The sequence below is a fragment of the Notechis scutatus genome, chromosome 4 (genome assembly GCF_049901735.1).
Source record: "Notechis scutatus isolate UNSWTSFEM ecotype Mainland chromosome 4, rNotScu1.2, whole genome shotgun sequence".
Lineage (NCBI taxonomy): Eukaryota > Metazoa > Chordata > Lepidosauria > Squamata > Elapidae > Notechis > Notechis scutatus.
The window spans coordinates 39170839-39183395 of NC_142012.1; the positions used below are offsets into that span (position 1 = coordinate 39170839).

Sequence of the window (12557 nt, forward strand, 5' to 3'; positions counted from 1 at the left end):
CTGGCAATCTGCAAAAGTAGCCTGCAGTACTGCATTCTAACCACTGTGCCACTACTAATATGAGACATTATATTATTTTAACTTTTTTCCCCCCTGCTGCAACTCTAATCTAGATTAGCATTCTCTATATCTTCACATATCTTCTATATCTCATGACTGTTTATACCTTCACAACAGAAAAGAATATTAGGATTACTGTCGTTTAGATAATCCTAAAGAGGTTGGGAAAGTATGGAAGACTATATGGGCACCAAAAAATACCACTGAATTCTATTGCTATAATTTCTCTGTTAATTAACCTTGTGCTTTTACAATGAGAGAATTATTTTGGAAAAGTGCACCATGAATACATTCTAATTGTATTTCCAAATAAATATGTTATAGAACAGGTGACTCTTGGTCCATGGACTGTTGAGAACTGGGCTGTGCAAGCAGTGGGCAAGCATGTGAAGCTTCATTTGCACATGTGCAGGAACTAGACTGCACATGCAGTACCCTCCTGCCTACTGCCGCCACCTTTCCATGGAGTCAGAAATGTTGGGAACTACTGCTATAGAAAGTAAATGTTTCCCCTATCCAGTTGTTTCTGACTCTAGGGGGCAGTGCTCATCTGTTTCTTAGCCGAAGGCGCCAGAATTGTCCAAAGACATTTCCATGATCATGTGGTTAGCATGACTATATGTCAAGGCACATGGAACACTGTTTTCTTCCCACCAAAGTTATATCTATTTATGTACTCTCATTTGCATACTTTCAAACTGCTAGGTGGGCAGGAACTGGAGCAAGTAGTGGGAGCTCACCTCGTTACCTGGCACTCAAGTCTCAAACCTGGGCTGTCAACTTTCCAACTGACAAACTCAGTTGCTAGCCATCACTCCCCCTCCTATGCTATATGCTATAGAACAGTTGGGTAATTTGAAAGAAGACGATGATATGTTTCTAAAACATAAACACACTGAGTTCAGTGTCACTGAATTCAGTAGCATGTTTTTACTTTTTGGGTTGTCAAGAAAAAAATGTTGCTCTAAACCCAAAGGTGTTTTTTCAAAAGGCAACTGGACTTTCTTGGTTTTTTCCTTGAAAATGTTTCACTTTTCATACAAGAAGTTCAGTTGTTGCTCTAAAGCTTTCCTACTTCCTTAGTGAGAATCTATACAAAGCACTTATTTCACAAATTCATATTTGTCAGGGACTGCAACATGAATGTTGGGACTGCAAGAATTTAATGAGGGTGGCTATCTGGAAGGTGTGTACCACTTTCCATAGGCCATTCTGCCAATTGGATCTTTTTGTGTAATAAAATTGGGAAATAGGAAAGAGAAGCATCTGAAGAAGCAGCTCTAGTAGGAAAACACCCACGGCTTTGTGACTATAAATATCCTTTCACAACATTCATTCTTATATCTTTACTTAAAGGTAAAGTCCTACACTTAGGCAAGAAAAACCAAAAGTATACATATAGACTGGGTGAAGCCAGGCTCAATAGCAGTAACTGAGAGAGGGATCTTGGAGTCTTAGTGGACAACCAACTAAATATGAGCCAGCAGTGTGCAGCAGCAGCCAAAAAAGCTAATGCAATCCTAAATTGCATTAACAGAGAAATACAATCAAGATCAAGTGAGGTACTAATACCACTCTATAAAGCCTTAGTAGGACCACACCTAGAGTACTGCATCCAGTTTTGGTCACCACATTATAAAAAAGATATTGAATGCTAGAAAAAGTACAGAGAAGAGCAACCAGGATGATGAGGGGACTGGAGACTAAAACATGAAGAACGGTTACAGGAACTGGGCTTGGCTAGTCTAGTAAAGAGAAGGACCAGCGGAGACATGATAGCAGTCTTCCAATATTTGAGGGGCTGCCACAGAGAGAAGGGGGTCAAGCTTTTTTCTAAAGCACCTGTAGGCTAGACAAGGAATAATGGATGGGAACTGAACAAGGAGAGATTTAACCTGAGAATAAGGAGAAACTTTCTGTCAGTGAGAACAATCAACCAATGGAACAGCTTGCCCTTGGAAGTTGTGGGAGCACCATCACTTGAGACTTTCAAGAAGAGATTGGACTGCCATTTGTCAGAAATGGTATAGGGTCTCCTGCTTGGGTGGTGGGTTGGACTAGATGACCTATAAGGTCCCTTCCAACTCTGATTATCTGTATCTGTTATCATTCAGAATAATATCCAACTCTGATTTCACAGGTTGTCCTTATGTCATGCCAGCTTTTGTAAGAGTAGGATAAAAATATATATTTCTGCATTTAACAATTGAAGCTTAATTATGATTTGGAGCATGAAAATTATGTAGAGAATACTTTTAACAAAGCAACAGTGGCAAAATTCCATGAAGTTTAATAATTTCCACAACTGTCCAGAGTTTTGTTTTCCTTATCTTATTTGCTGGCTTCTCAATATGTCTCTTTTCTAATGAATGTTTTACAAATTTGCCCCAAAAAGTGAAAAAAAACCATGGGTATTTCAAAAATAAAACAAAGCATGGTGATTCCTTGACAATTCAGACTGGTTTGAGAATATTCTACAAAAACTTAAGTCACTTAAGTTTTTCCTTGATACTTCTGTGCCTTTCAATAAGAATGCCAGTCAGTGCTTATTAAAGTTGTGGGTTAGGAGTGATAGTAATTGGTTTATTTAAACAGTAGGAACAGATACCATTCATTGAAGTCACTCACACTACTCAGCAGCTGGCCGTGGCTTTCAGTCATTCCTATCCCTAGGCCATATTTGACCAAGAGGCGAGAAGCACTGTATTCTATTACCAATCCCCTTTGGGAACCATTCCCTGTGAAGTAAAATATGAAAAGCATTCTAAAGCTCTCTCCAACTCAGGAAGAGAACATGCCTTCCCTGGGCCATATAGGGGGGCATGATAGTGTTTCCAGAAAATGCTCTTTAAAAGTAAACATTGAAGTGGCACCTTATACAAATCCACAACATCTTCATAAATAAATTTGTAGGTGGTTATTTTTGAAAAGAGCACTTAATAAATGTAAGTGTAATATTCTTTTTTGGGAGAAACCTGGAGAGAGATTATTATAAAAGATACCTTTACATAGAAGCAATCTTTGATTCGAATAAATATGTTCAACAAGTTAAAGCTAACATTTATTTTGCAGAATTCTTTGTAGACAAATCATGCTACATTATGAATGCTATGAATGAAGTTATGTCAGAATCGTAATTCTCAATAACTTGGTCAGTCAGTGGGCAGTGGGGGATGGGAGCCAAGGTAAAAAAAAATCAAGACAGTGGTCATAATCCTTTTGTATATTTCTTCATATCGCACACAAGAAAGGAGTGGAGCTCTGGTTATAAGATCATGGCTGCTGTTTTCACTTTTTTTGTTCAATCACATTTTCAGGCCTCAAAGCATTCATTAATCTACTTTAGAAAGCATAGATTTCAATAAAAAGCAAGGATCCCACCCTATTAGTTTCAATTTATAATCCAATCCTGACACATATGATAAGAGTCAATCACCATACTCCAAGCTGAGGAATTCTCTAGGGGAGAACTTGAGAAGAACAACATAAATATGAAATTATAGAATAATAAAAGATACATAGAAGCAGAATAACCATCCTTGGGAGAATAAGCCACTGAAACAAAATGACATTATGGGTCAGCAGAACTGGGAAATGATTCCAATTAATTAATTCCTAGGTCCAGCATTTGGTAGAAGGACATAAGATTATAATGTTAATCTAAGAGCCAGTTTGCTAGTGGTAATATAGTTAAGGGGCAGTCTATTCAGATTCAAGAATATGGATTCAGTGGAGTTATTGATTGGATTCAGTGGAGTATTCTGAGTTATTTTAGGGAAGGAAACAAATAAGGAAGAAAGAAAAGCTAATATTTTAAAATTGCAGATGAATATTTGGGAAATGAAAGAAAATAAAAACAAAGAAGAAAGGAACAATTTTAATGTAAGGGAAAAATACAGCAAGTTGCAATTGGAAAATGAACAAAAAGATCTCAAGAGGATTAAAATATTGGTACCATATAATCTTAGTTTGTGTTGAAAAGAATCTTTTGTATAGATTTCTGTGCAGAATACATTGAGTCATTAAAAAAACCAATCACCCTTGACTTCCAATATTGGCTAATTCAGATAAAATAATTTATCTAAAGCCAACTAGCACTTGAACACCAGACACAGGTCCTGTGGTAATTAAGATAAATACTTGTTCAATATATTTAAGACCAAGGTGCTAGTCTAGCAGTTTTTTATGCAATATTGCTAAAAATATGTATTGTCAAGGAATGCTTGATCTGCATATATAAAATGTTAAATCTCTTCCAAACACATAATACTATAAGGCACATTTCATAACTTTTTCCTTTTTAAATTTGACCTTCAACGTGCCCAAATCTTCAACCTCACAATGACCAAAAAAACCCAACCCATCTATATTATAGAGGAAATACTATTCTCCCTTGTCTTGTGTCCATAATTTCACAGTCTCTAGCAATCTGTTCATATAACATATTCTATGGCTTCTCTTACATTTTTCCTTTTAATCATGATGTCATGCCATAATGGTGGAAATGGAAACCAGGAAATGATACTTTGGTTTATGTTTCTGTGTATCAGGGCATACATTGTCTATAAAGACATTTTTTAATTATGATTATTGGTAAAGGTGAGTAGGTGCATGTATATGATTCACAATCATTTATATTTTACTAATATTGAATCAGAAGTTTCTGAAATTAATTTCATATCATTCTTTCAATGGCTGGACAAATTACTATAATATGTCTCTTTCTTGGGTTGCCCTAGCCAAGTGATTATTGTGAACAGAGTACAAGTTCATTTCATTTTCAAAGAAATATAAGAAGTCAAGAAGTTTCAGTAGATGGTTGACAGCAGAGCTCCTTGGCATCTCCAATTAACAGGACAAAGTACCAGTGTTGACAAAGATCTTACCCTGAGCTTCAGAGACAAAATAGACAACACTAAACTTGATGGGTACTGTGCAGTTCCTAAAGCAGACTTCAATATGTTTTTCCCATCAGCAGTATGCGTCTTTACATAAAATGTTATTATTCAACTGTTTCACTATATTTGCAGCTTATCGCAAACTAAGACTAGAATTTTCATAGTTTTAAATTAATTCATACTATTTAGGTACAATCCTATGGGACAATATTCTGAAGGTAAATTCTTCAGACAATAGTAGGAATTACCTTGTAAAAGACATAGGACTATGCTATTGGTTTGTTGTACTAGTTTGACTGATTATTAGCAAACAAATTCAGTGAAAGAACAGGAAAAGTCCATCAATTAGTTATTTCATGTGAAAATAAACTCATCTGAGTGCATTGATCTGTAAATATCCACCTACTGATTGAAACATTACTGGACATAAAAATGTCCGTTTGTATGCACAGACTGAAATAAGCAGGTATAATCTTAGCAGAAGTTGGCATGGTAACAGTGTCTTGATCCTCCTGGTCCACCACATATGAATTAAAAGAGTGAGAACAAGAATATAATGAAAAGAAATACAAATGAAAGAAGCAAGATTAGAAAGTCCCAAGTGAAAACAAGAATGTGCCCCAGAGATGAGCAATGAGGTCAGGAATCAAGCTATATCATATTTCAATCAGGTTTTAGGCACATCACTACTCTGGTTGCAAAACTGATATGTCCTTTCAGATTTTAGTCACTCTGCTTTCACAATGACATATTGCACCATTTCCAAAGCTGTAGAAGCCAGCTTATCTTCTTGGCTCTTCAAGAGCTCTAATAGTTTTTTTCTAATGATACATAATATGACAGCTGTAGAACTATGCTAATGTTGAAGAGATCAACATTATTTAAAAAGGGAAACACCCTAAACTTCCTTCCCTAATGTCCTTCTTTTTCCAAAACTTGCTATAATCTTCCTTAAAACATATTTATAGTTGCAAGAAGTCGGAGATCAGAGGTAATTCATGACAGTGTGTCATATTTAATCTACCCTGAAGGCCCCATTCTATGAAAGTATCACAACTGAACAAAAAAAAAAAAGCAACCTATCTGTGCTTAACGTATACAAATTATCCTCTTACGGTGATAGGAATTAAATAAAACACAGCCTTATTATCTGATTGTCTGCACAAGGATTAATGTTTACATAGATATATTCTCAAAATCATGTACTTCTGCTGGCCTATCTGTAATCTTAGCTGAGAATCAAGGAATTGCCACTTTGATTTTACAATTTTGCATATTCAACTTTTGATTGTGGGAACATAAAAAGAAAGTTATACATTCCCACTCTCATGATGTAGTACAAAAAGTTAACAGTAGGATTCACCCCATTATAATGAGGAGGCCTAACAGAATTTTTATAAGGATTCAGTTGCAGAATTGAATCAAATCTATATTGTATACACACTGAATTCATGAGTAATAATATTGCCATTTTCCAGAAATAATTGGTTGGCTATACTCAGGCATTTGGATTAGCATATTTTCGTTCCCTAACAGTAGAACTTTTTGAAAACTATGTTCTAATTGATAAAACTGCAGGAACAGAATCCACTGAGTATGTGTGTATCAAAGCACTGCCTAACATACTACACACACTAGTACATGACGGTGATAGAATATCCTATGTGCCTACTTGAATAATAGTAATAACATTATTGTATACATAAATGCATACAATTTTTGCAAGTTAATATTCATTTTAATTCATGTAAAATAATTGATGTATGCACAGTTACCTGAAGTAATTATCTCTGAATTTATTACATCATGATAAATGTGCATAAATTTTCAGGCTTAAGCCTTTTTGGGACCCCAATTTTATGTGATATATTTGAAAATTATTAAGTAAGCTGAGGATCATTTTTGGCTGTCAGGTTATGATTACAAAGAATTCATGACAAGTGAACAGTGTGTTGTATCTATATTTTACTCTTCAATGACTGTCGGTTTCCACACCTGTGCTGTGACACCAACTTTCTTGGCTGAGAATTTTGGCTTGGGAACAGAAAATACAGGAGATGCTGCTGGTTCTTGCTTCAAAAATGTAGGACAGCCCATTGATGTATAGGGCTCAATTACAGGACTAGAAGCACTTGATGGGAAGAATGGTTGTGAGCTGTAGGCTGGTACAGAATATACTGAAGAAGCTTGAACATTAGAGGGAGAACCAGCATTGAGTACTCTTGATGGTACAGCTTGTTTCAAGGCAGACACTGAATCGATCTTTGAAGGATGTTTGGGTAGGAGATTTTCCTTAGTATCAAACGGAGGTTGGAAAGTAAATAAAGATGCATTAAGCTGGTATGGCTGATGCTTCATCACTTCTAAGGAGCTTAATTGTTTCTTAGATTTTTTCTTAGTAGTTTTGGTAGCTCCAGGTTGCTGTGACTGAGACTTGATAGCAGCAAGAGGATAAGATGGACACTGAATGGGATTATAAGCTACAGGAGGCGGTGCTCGAACATTAGATGAATATTTCCAAGATGCTGGTAATGAAGGAGTTGGGGATGAAGGCCGGGGCCGATTGGCCTGCACAGTTTCTGAGTCTACTACATACTTTTCCATCCGTGATTGCCTTTTAGCAAAGAGCTGAGCCCCCTTACCACTCATAGCTGGAGGCATCTCAAAAGCTGGCCCCATTCCACCAGCAAGGACAGCATTTCCTAATGGAGCGATGGGTGTTGTTTTGGGGGTATAATTTTGGTGGGGTGATGAAACTTGAGGACCCTTAAAAGAAGACTCCAGGTGAAGAGTACCAGGAGGCTGTGGAGGTTGTGGAGGCTGTGGAGGGGGATAAGCTGGTTGTGCTACTTTGATGGCTGCTGGGCTTGCTACTTCTGGAGATTTTGGAACTGGAAAGATGGGAGCTTGAGCAACAGCCACAACTGGAGGTGACCAGACTGGTGAAATAGGTGTTGTGGCAGTCGGAGAAACCTTTACTGAGGGCTTGGGAGCAACTGGGGGTGGGATCTTTTGTTTGGCAGCCTGGATTTGCATGAAATTGCAGGCCTCTGCTCCCAAACTGAGGTAGTCTTCTTCAGGACCAGATTCAAAGCCACCAGTGGCAGGTTTTTTGCCTTCTGTATTCTGTACGAGGGACAAAAGAGCAGGATTTGGACTCATTTTGGGGGCTTCTTTAAATGTAAACATAGGCTTTGCAGTGCTTCTTCTCTTGGCCTCCTGTAATATTCCAGTTCTTATTGCAGGCACAGCAATCCGTTCATCCCTGGATGCAATCTGCTCTGTTGATTCTGTTGGAGACCACAGTGTTGGCTGACTCATGCTTGTGGCCGCTGGAGTCAAAACAGTTCTATATAATGTTTCAGGTGGTGGGCTAACTGAAGTATAAGGAGGTGGGGCAGGTAGCTCGGAGGGAAGAGCCCCCATGCTTCTTGGGGGTGAAAAGGGAACCGCTGCTCTGTTCTGAACACCAGGGAAAGGCTTGGCTGTTCTGTTTGAAGTAGATAAGCTAACAGCTTCTGGAGGGGGATGTATCATATTTATCTCTGGGACAACCCTGATGCCATTTTGCTGAACTATTGTTCTAGGACTATGGTTCATTTCTATGTAGCTTTTGCTGATGTGGCTTTTCTGCATTCTGGCAGATTCTTCTTGTTTTGCTTGATAAAAGGAAGAACTCATATTTTGGATGGTCTCTGTTGAAGTGGCCTCTTGGTGTGCCTCAATTCTACGCATACTCTGCATCTTCACTGCTTCTTGTTCAGCAGTGACCTGGTCTACCCTTTGACGTCTTTTGGCAAACATGAGTGCCCCTTTGCCCTTGGTCTCTGGAAGCAGCTGTGACATCTCGTCCCCACGTTTGGGTGTTTTTTCAATCTCAAGTAGTCCAGTATCCCAATCAAATGTCACAATGCGTTCTTCTTTATCCAGGTCAGAGAAGAAATCTTCATCAATTTCTGACTCACTTGTGCCAAATAAAGTTACTTCAAAAGTGTTCTCCTTCTCACCTTCTTCACCCTCGTCTTCTTCACCTTCGTCTTCGTAACGTTCTAGTTCCCCAGTGCCGTAGCTAACTAAAGTATATTTTCTGGCCCTTTGGCGACGCTTCTTAAACATCAACACTCCTTTGGAATTGGGATTTGGAGCTGCTGTCAGTAAGAGAGCAATACTTTTACATTTAGACTTAGCTTCCTTCACCTGCTTTTCTGATAGGCTCTCACTCCTTCTCAGCCCTGTAGGAAAAGAGTAAAGAACATATTTTAGTGCATAATATGACAACAATTTTAACAATAGCTATGTGGGTTATAAGACTGTAATACAATTCTTTCTTTCTTTAGAGTCTGATTCCTCTCCCCTACAAAGGAAGCATGGGCAGGGCATTAAGATTAATCTTTTCCCACAGTTGCAACCATGACCATTCCATAGCAAGCATTCCTTCATTAGTGACATTCTTTGATTAATCTTTTCTTCTCACAGATTTGCTATCTCAACTTACACAAAATTTTGATGTTATATATTTACCCAGAAAGAAGCAGATATATGGACCAAGTAAGAGAGAAGATAAATAAGTGGGGGCATATTTTTATGATGGATGTCAACTTGGATCTGCAGCGCTTTGAGAGGTTTTAGGATTTAGATATACTAATTCAAAGAAGACTGATTTATGTAATGATTAATAATTCATACAGGAAATTTTCTTGCTGAAACATTAGCTGGATGGAAATAATCACATTTAAGTAATTTATTACTAAATTTTAATCTAGTACAAGTTCTCCTTCTCTCCAACTTTGGGCTAGTAGGCTTTAGGATGAATTAATTTTTTTTTCTGGTCTGTGCACTATTAGAATTTAATTTTTAAATTTTAGTTTAAAAAAAATAAAAAATGTAAATTATTTTGTTAATTTTTATTTATTTTGTGCCTTTGGGTTGGTTTCTGACTCCTAGAAACTGGTTGGACAAGCCCCTGCAGTTTTATGCTAAGATTTTAGTCGTAGTTTGCCATTGCCTTCTTCCTAGGGCTAAGAGAGAGGGACTGGCTCAAAGTCACCCAACTAGAAGGGTTTCATTGGAGTCATTTTTTAAGGAGAAGAATCCTACAGTAATCTCCATGAAATTACACTGTTTAATTATTGTCTATTACCAACTTTTGAATAAAAGGGAGCAGAATATAATAAATCTCTTCTAGTAGAGACTTCAGAGGTAATAACATAAATATACTATGAGATCAGACCACAATATATAGATTCTAAGTGGTAGCAGTGGTAACAATGGGACTTAAAATGTGTGTGAGTGTATGTATGTGTATGAATACCTAAAATAAAGTAGGAATATTTTATGCCGTTCCTAACCAATAAATATAAAAAATAAATCTTGATTATTTGGAATTTTGAGAACATGTGGGAACATGTGGGATTTGGAGAGGCAGTTTGTTTGTGTGTACATGGTATATGTATATGTATGTGAGTTTGTTGATAAAATTCAGTCATGTGAGAATAATCAGCCTCAAGGCATCAATTGATCAAAATGCTACCTGTCAACTCTTCTCTGCTTACTTGTCTTCATTTTCTGGATAGTATGCTACTTTTTTTTTTTTAATGAAGGAGTGGACTGTGGCCACCCACAATTTAAATATTCTTACGGGCCTGGTGTATATCATAGAAGCATTCTTCAATTGATCCTGAAACTGCATAGTTGCATATTCCCCTTCTTTTAATTTTTAAATAGTATGAAATATCTAAAAGGCCAGGAGGGAGAAGGAAGCTTGCTAACACCAATGGTTCCATACTACGTCTCTAGGTGACATGTTGAGGTTTCCAGACTTAGGGCAAGGAAATGACAACACGCAATGGATCCTTCGCCATTTAGTCTGGCATTTTCTTTAGACTCTAGAGAGAATATTTTTGCCAACATGTATTCTTAGAATGAACAGTATGTCCCTGTCAAGAATATATTCTGGAATACCAGATGGCTGACAATGGTGGACTGGAAGACATGTAAACTAATTGATGCTTTATTTTCATAAAATTGATTTATTTTCATTTATTTTCATAAGCAATCTGTCCAAACGCTTTATGAATGCAATGTGATTGCTGATTGGAAATATACTTGACTTTAGAAAGTTTAAAACTAAACTAATATGGAACAAAAATACTAAATAGTGTGAGTTTATAATCTAAAATGAACATAAATTTTATATATAATCAGGCTGCTAATAACATTTTTAAGAGCTGAAGAGGATAGAAACTTGATCCTGTTTAAATTATCCTGTTTTAATCTACATTGCCTGTTATACAGTATTACATTTTCACATTTTAGTTCAAGTATCACCCATTCTGCAATGCAAAGATATTTGTCCAAATATTAGGAAATAGAATCTAAGCTGCACTACCTGGGAATCAGTCCTATGGACAGGAACATACTTTTGAGAACACAAACAAAGAACTGGCTCATAAAATCCCCATATATTTGGCAAAAAATAACAGAAGCAGATAATTGTAATGTAATTCTTATATTAGAGACATATATTATATTAAATCAGAGCTCTGTCAAAATTATAAAGTGTAGGATAGTTATTTATTTGATTTTATACTGCAAAACATGTAGATGCTCTGTTGGTTTATTCAGCTGTAATCTGCTTGAGAGTTAGACTAAGGTTAGAAGTATAAAATGGCACCAGCTCCACCCCAACCGGTTAGGCTATTTCGGAATTTGAATCTCTTCCATGGTAGTGAAAATGTAATAATCATACATTATAGGTAACAATTTGCTGTTGCTTCATAAAAATAAAAACCAGTTATCCTAACAGTTGCCTCTTTTGCTTCATAAACCATCTCTATCGTTACATTGCTATGTTATAGATATAGCCACATAAATATACTCATAATCACTTGCAAGGTGTCCTTGAAATTGTGAGTACTTCCTAAATTAATTTGTGACATGGAAATCTATCTTTATCTTTTCTCTTTTCATGTTAAGTTTTGGAATCCTAAGTGCATTCAAACTGAAGTATCTCCACGTATCAGTTGAAAAATATTAGTATGATTGCTTTGTTCTACTCATTTCTCTTTAAAGTAATGATGTAATCTGTAAGGCATAAGTAGGCCAAAATGCCAAGGTTGTGTGCTCTTCCTTTATACATCATTTAATATGACATAAATATGTGGCTCACATATGGACACGTTATATCTAAGCAACAGTTTAATCCACAGGTTACTACAAATGGCTGTTTTCCTAAAAATACGCATATGAAGGAATTTGCAATGGGTGAACATGCCTAACCTGGCATGCTCTGTAAAGATAGTTCAGGGCTAGAGTATGTCATCATGCCTTGGCCATTTTGCAATGAAATCCCTTGATGGAATTCTTGAAATAGTCAGAAATGATTGCCCAGATGCCAACAATAGAATTGAATAAACAAGCAGATGCTCTGACAAAATATTTTTCAAGTAAGTCTTTTCAAATTTTATTACTGCTTGGTCCTTAGGTTACTTCCAGTTGCAGTCTTTGCCTAGATTTTCTACTCATTTCCAGGTATAGGAAGCAGAAGGAATAGTAAGTTCACTTTACAAACTGGGGAAGCCTTGCAAAACTGAAAAGATC

The 12557-nt window shown here is 36.7% G+C and overlaps 1 protein-coding gene and 2 long non-coding RNA genes across 3 annotated transcripts in view; 1 reads left to right on the forward strand and 2 right to left on the reverse strand.

The window, feature by feature from the left end:
• The window catches only part of LOC148130711 (uncharacterized), a 104279-nt gene that overhangs the window by 77374 nt on the left and 14348 nt on the right, over positions 1 to 12557 (forward strand). The gene's annotated exons all lie outside the window — the stretch shown is intronic.
• Positions 1 to 12557, reverse strand: part of LOC113411823 (uncharacterized) — a 246839-nt gene that overhangs the window by 12947 nt on the left and 221335 nt on the right. The window lies entirely within an intron of this gene.
• SYNPO2 (synaptopodin 2) overlaps positions 1 to 12557 on the reverse strand; it is a 92243-nt gene that overhangs the window by 12947 nt on the left and 66739 nt on the right. The window contains exon 4 of the mRNA XM_026667081.2: positions 6954 to 9190. Within this exon, the coding sequence (XP_026522866.2) occupies positions 6954 to 9190 (2237 nt within the window). The remainder of the gene's footprint in view (positions 1 to 6953; positions 9191 to 12557) is intronic.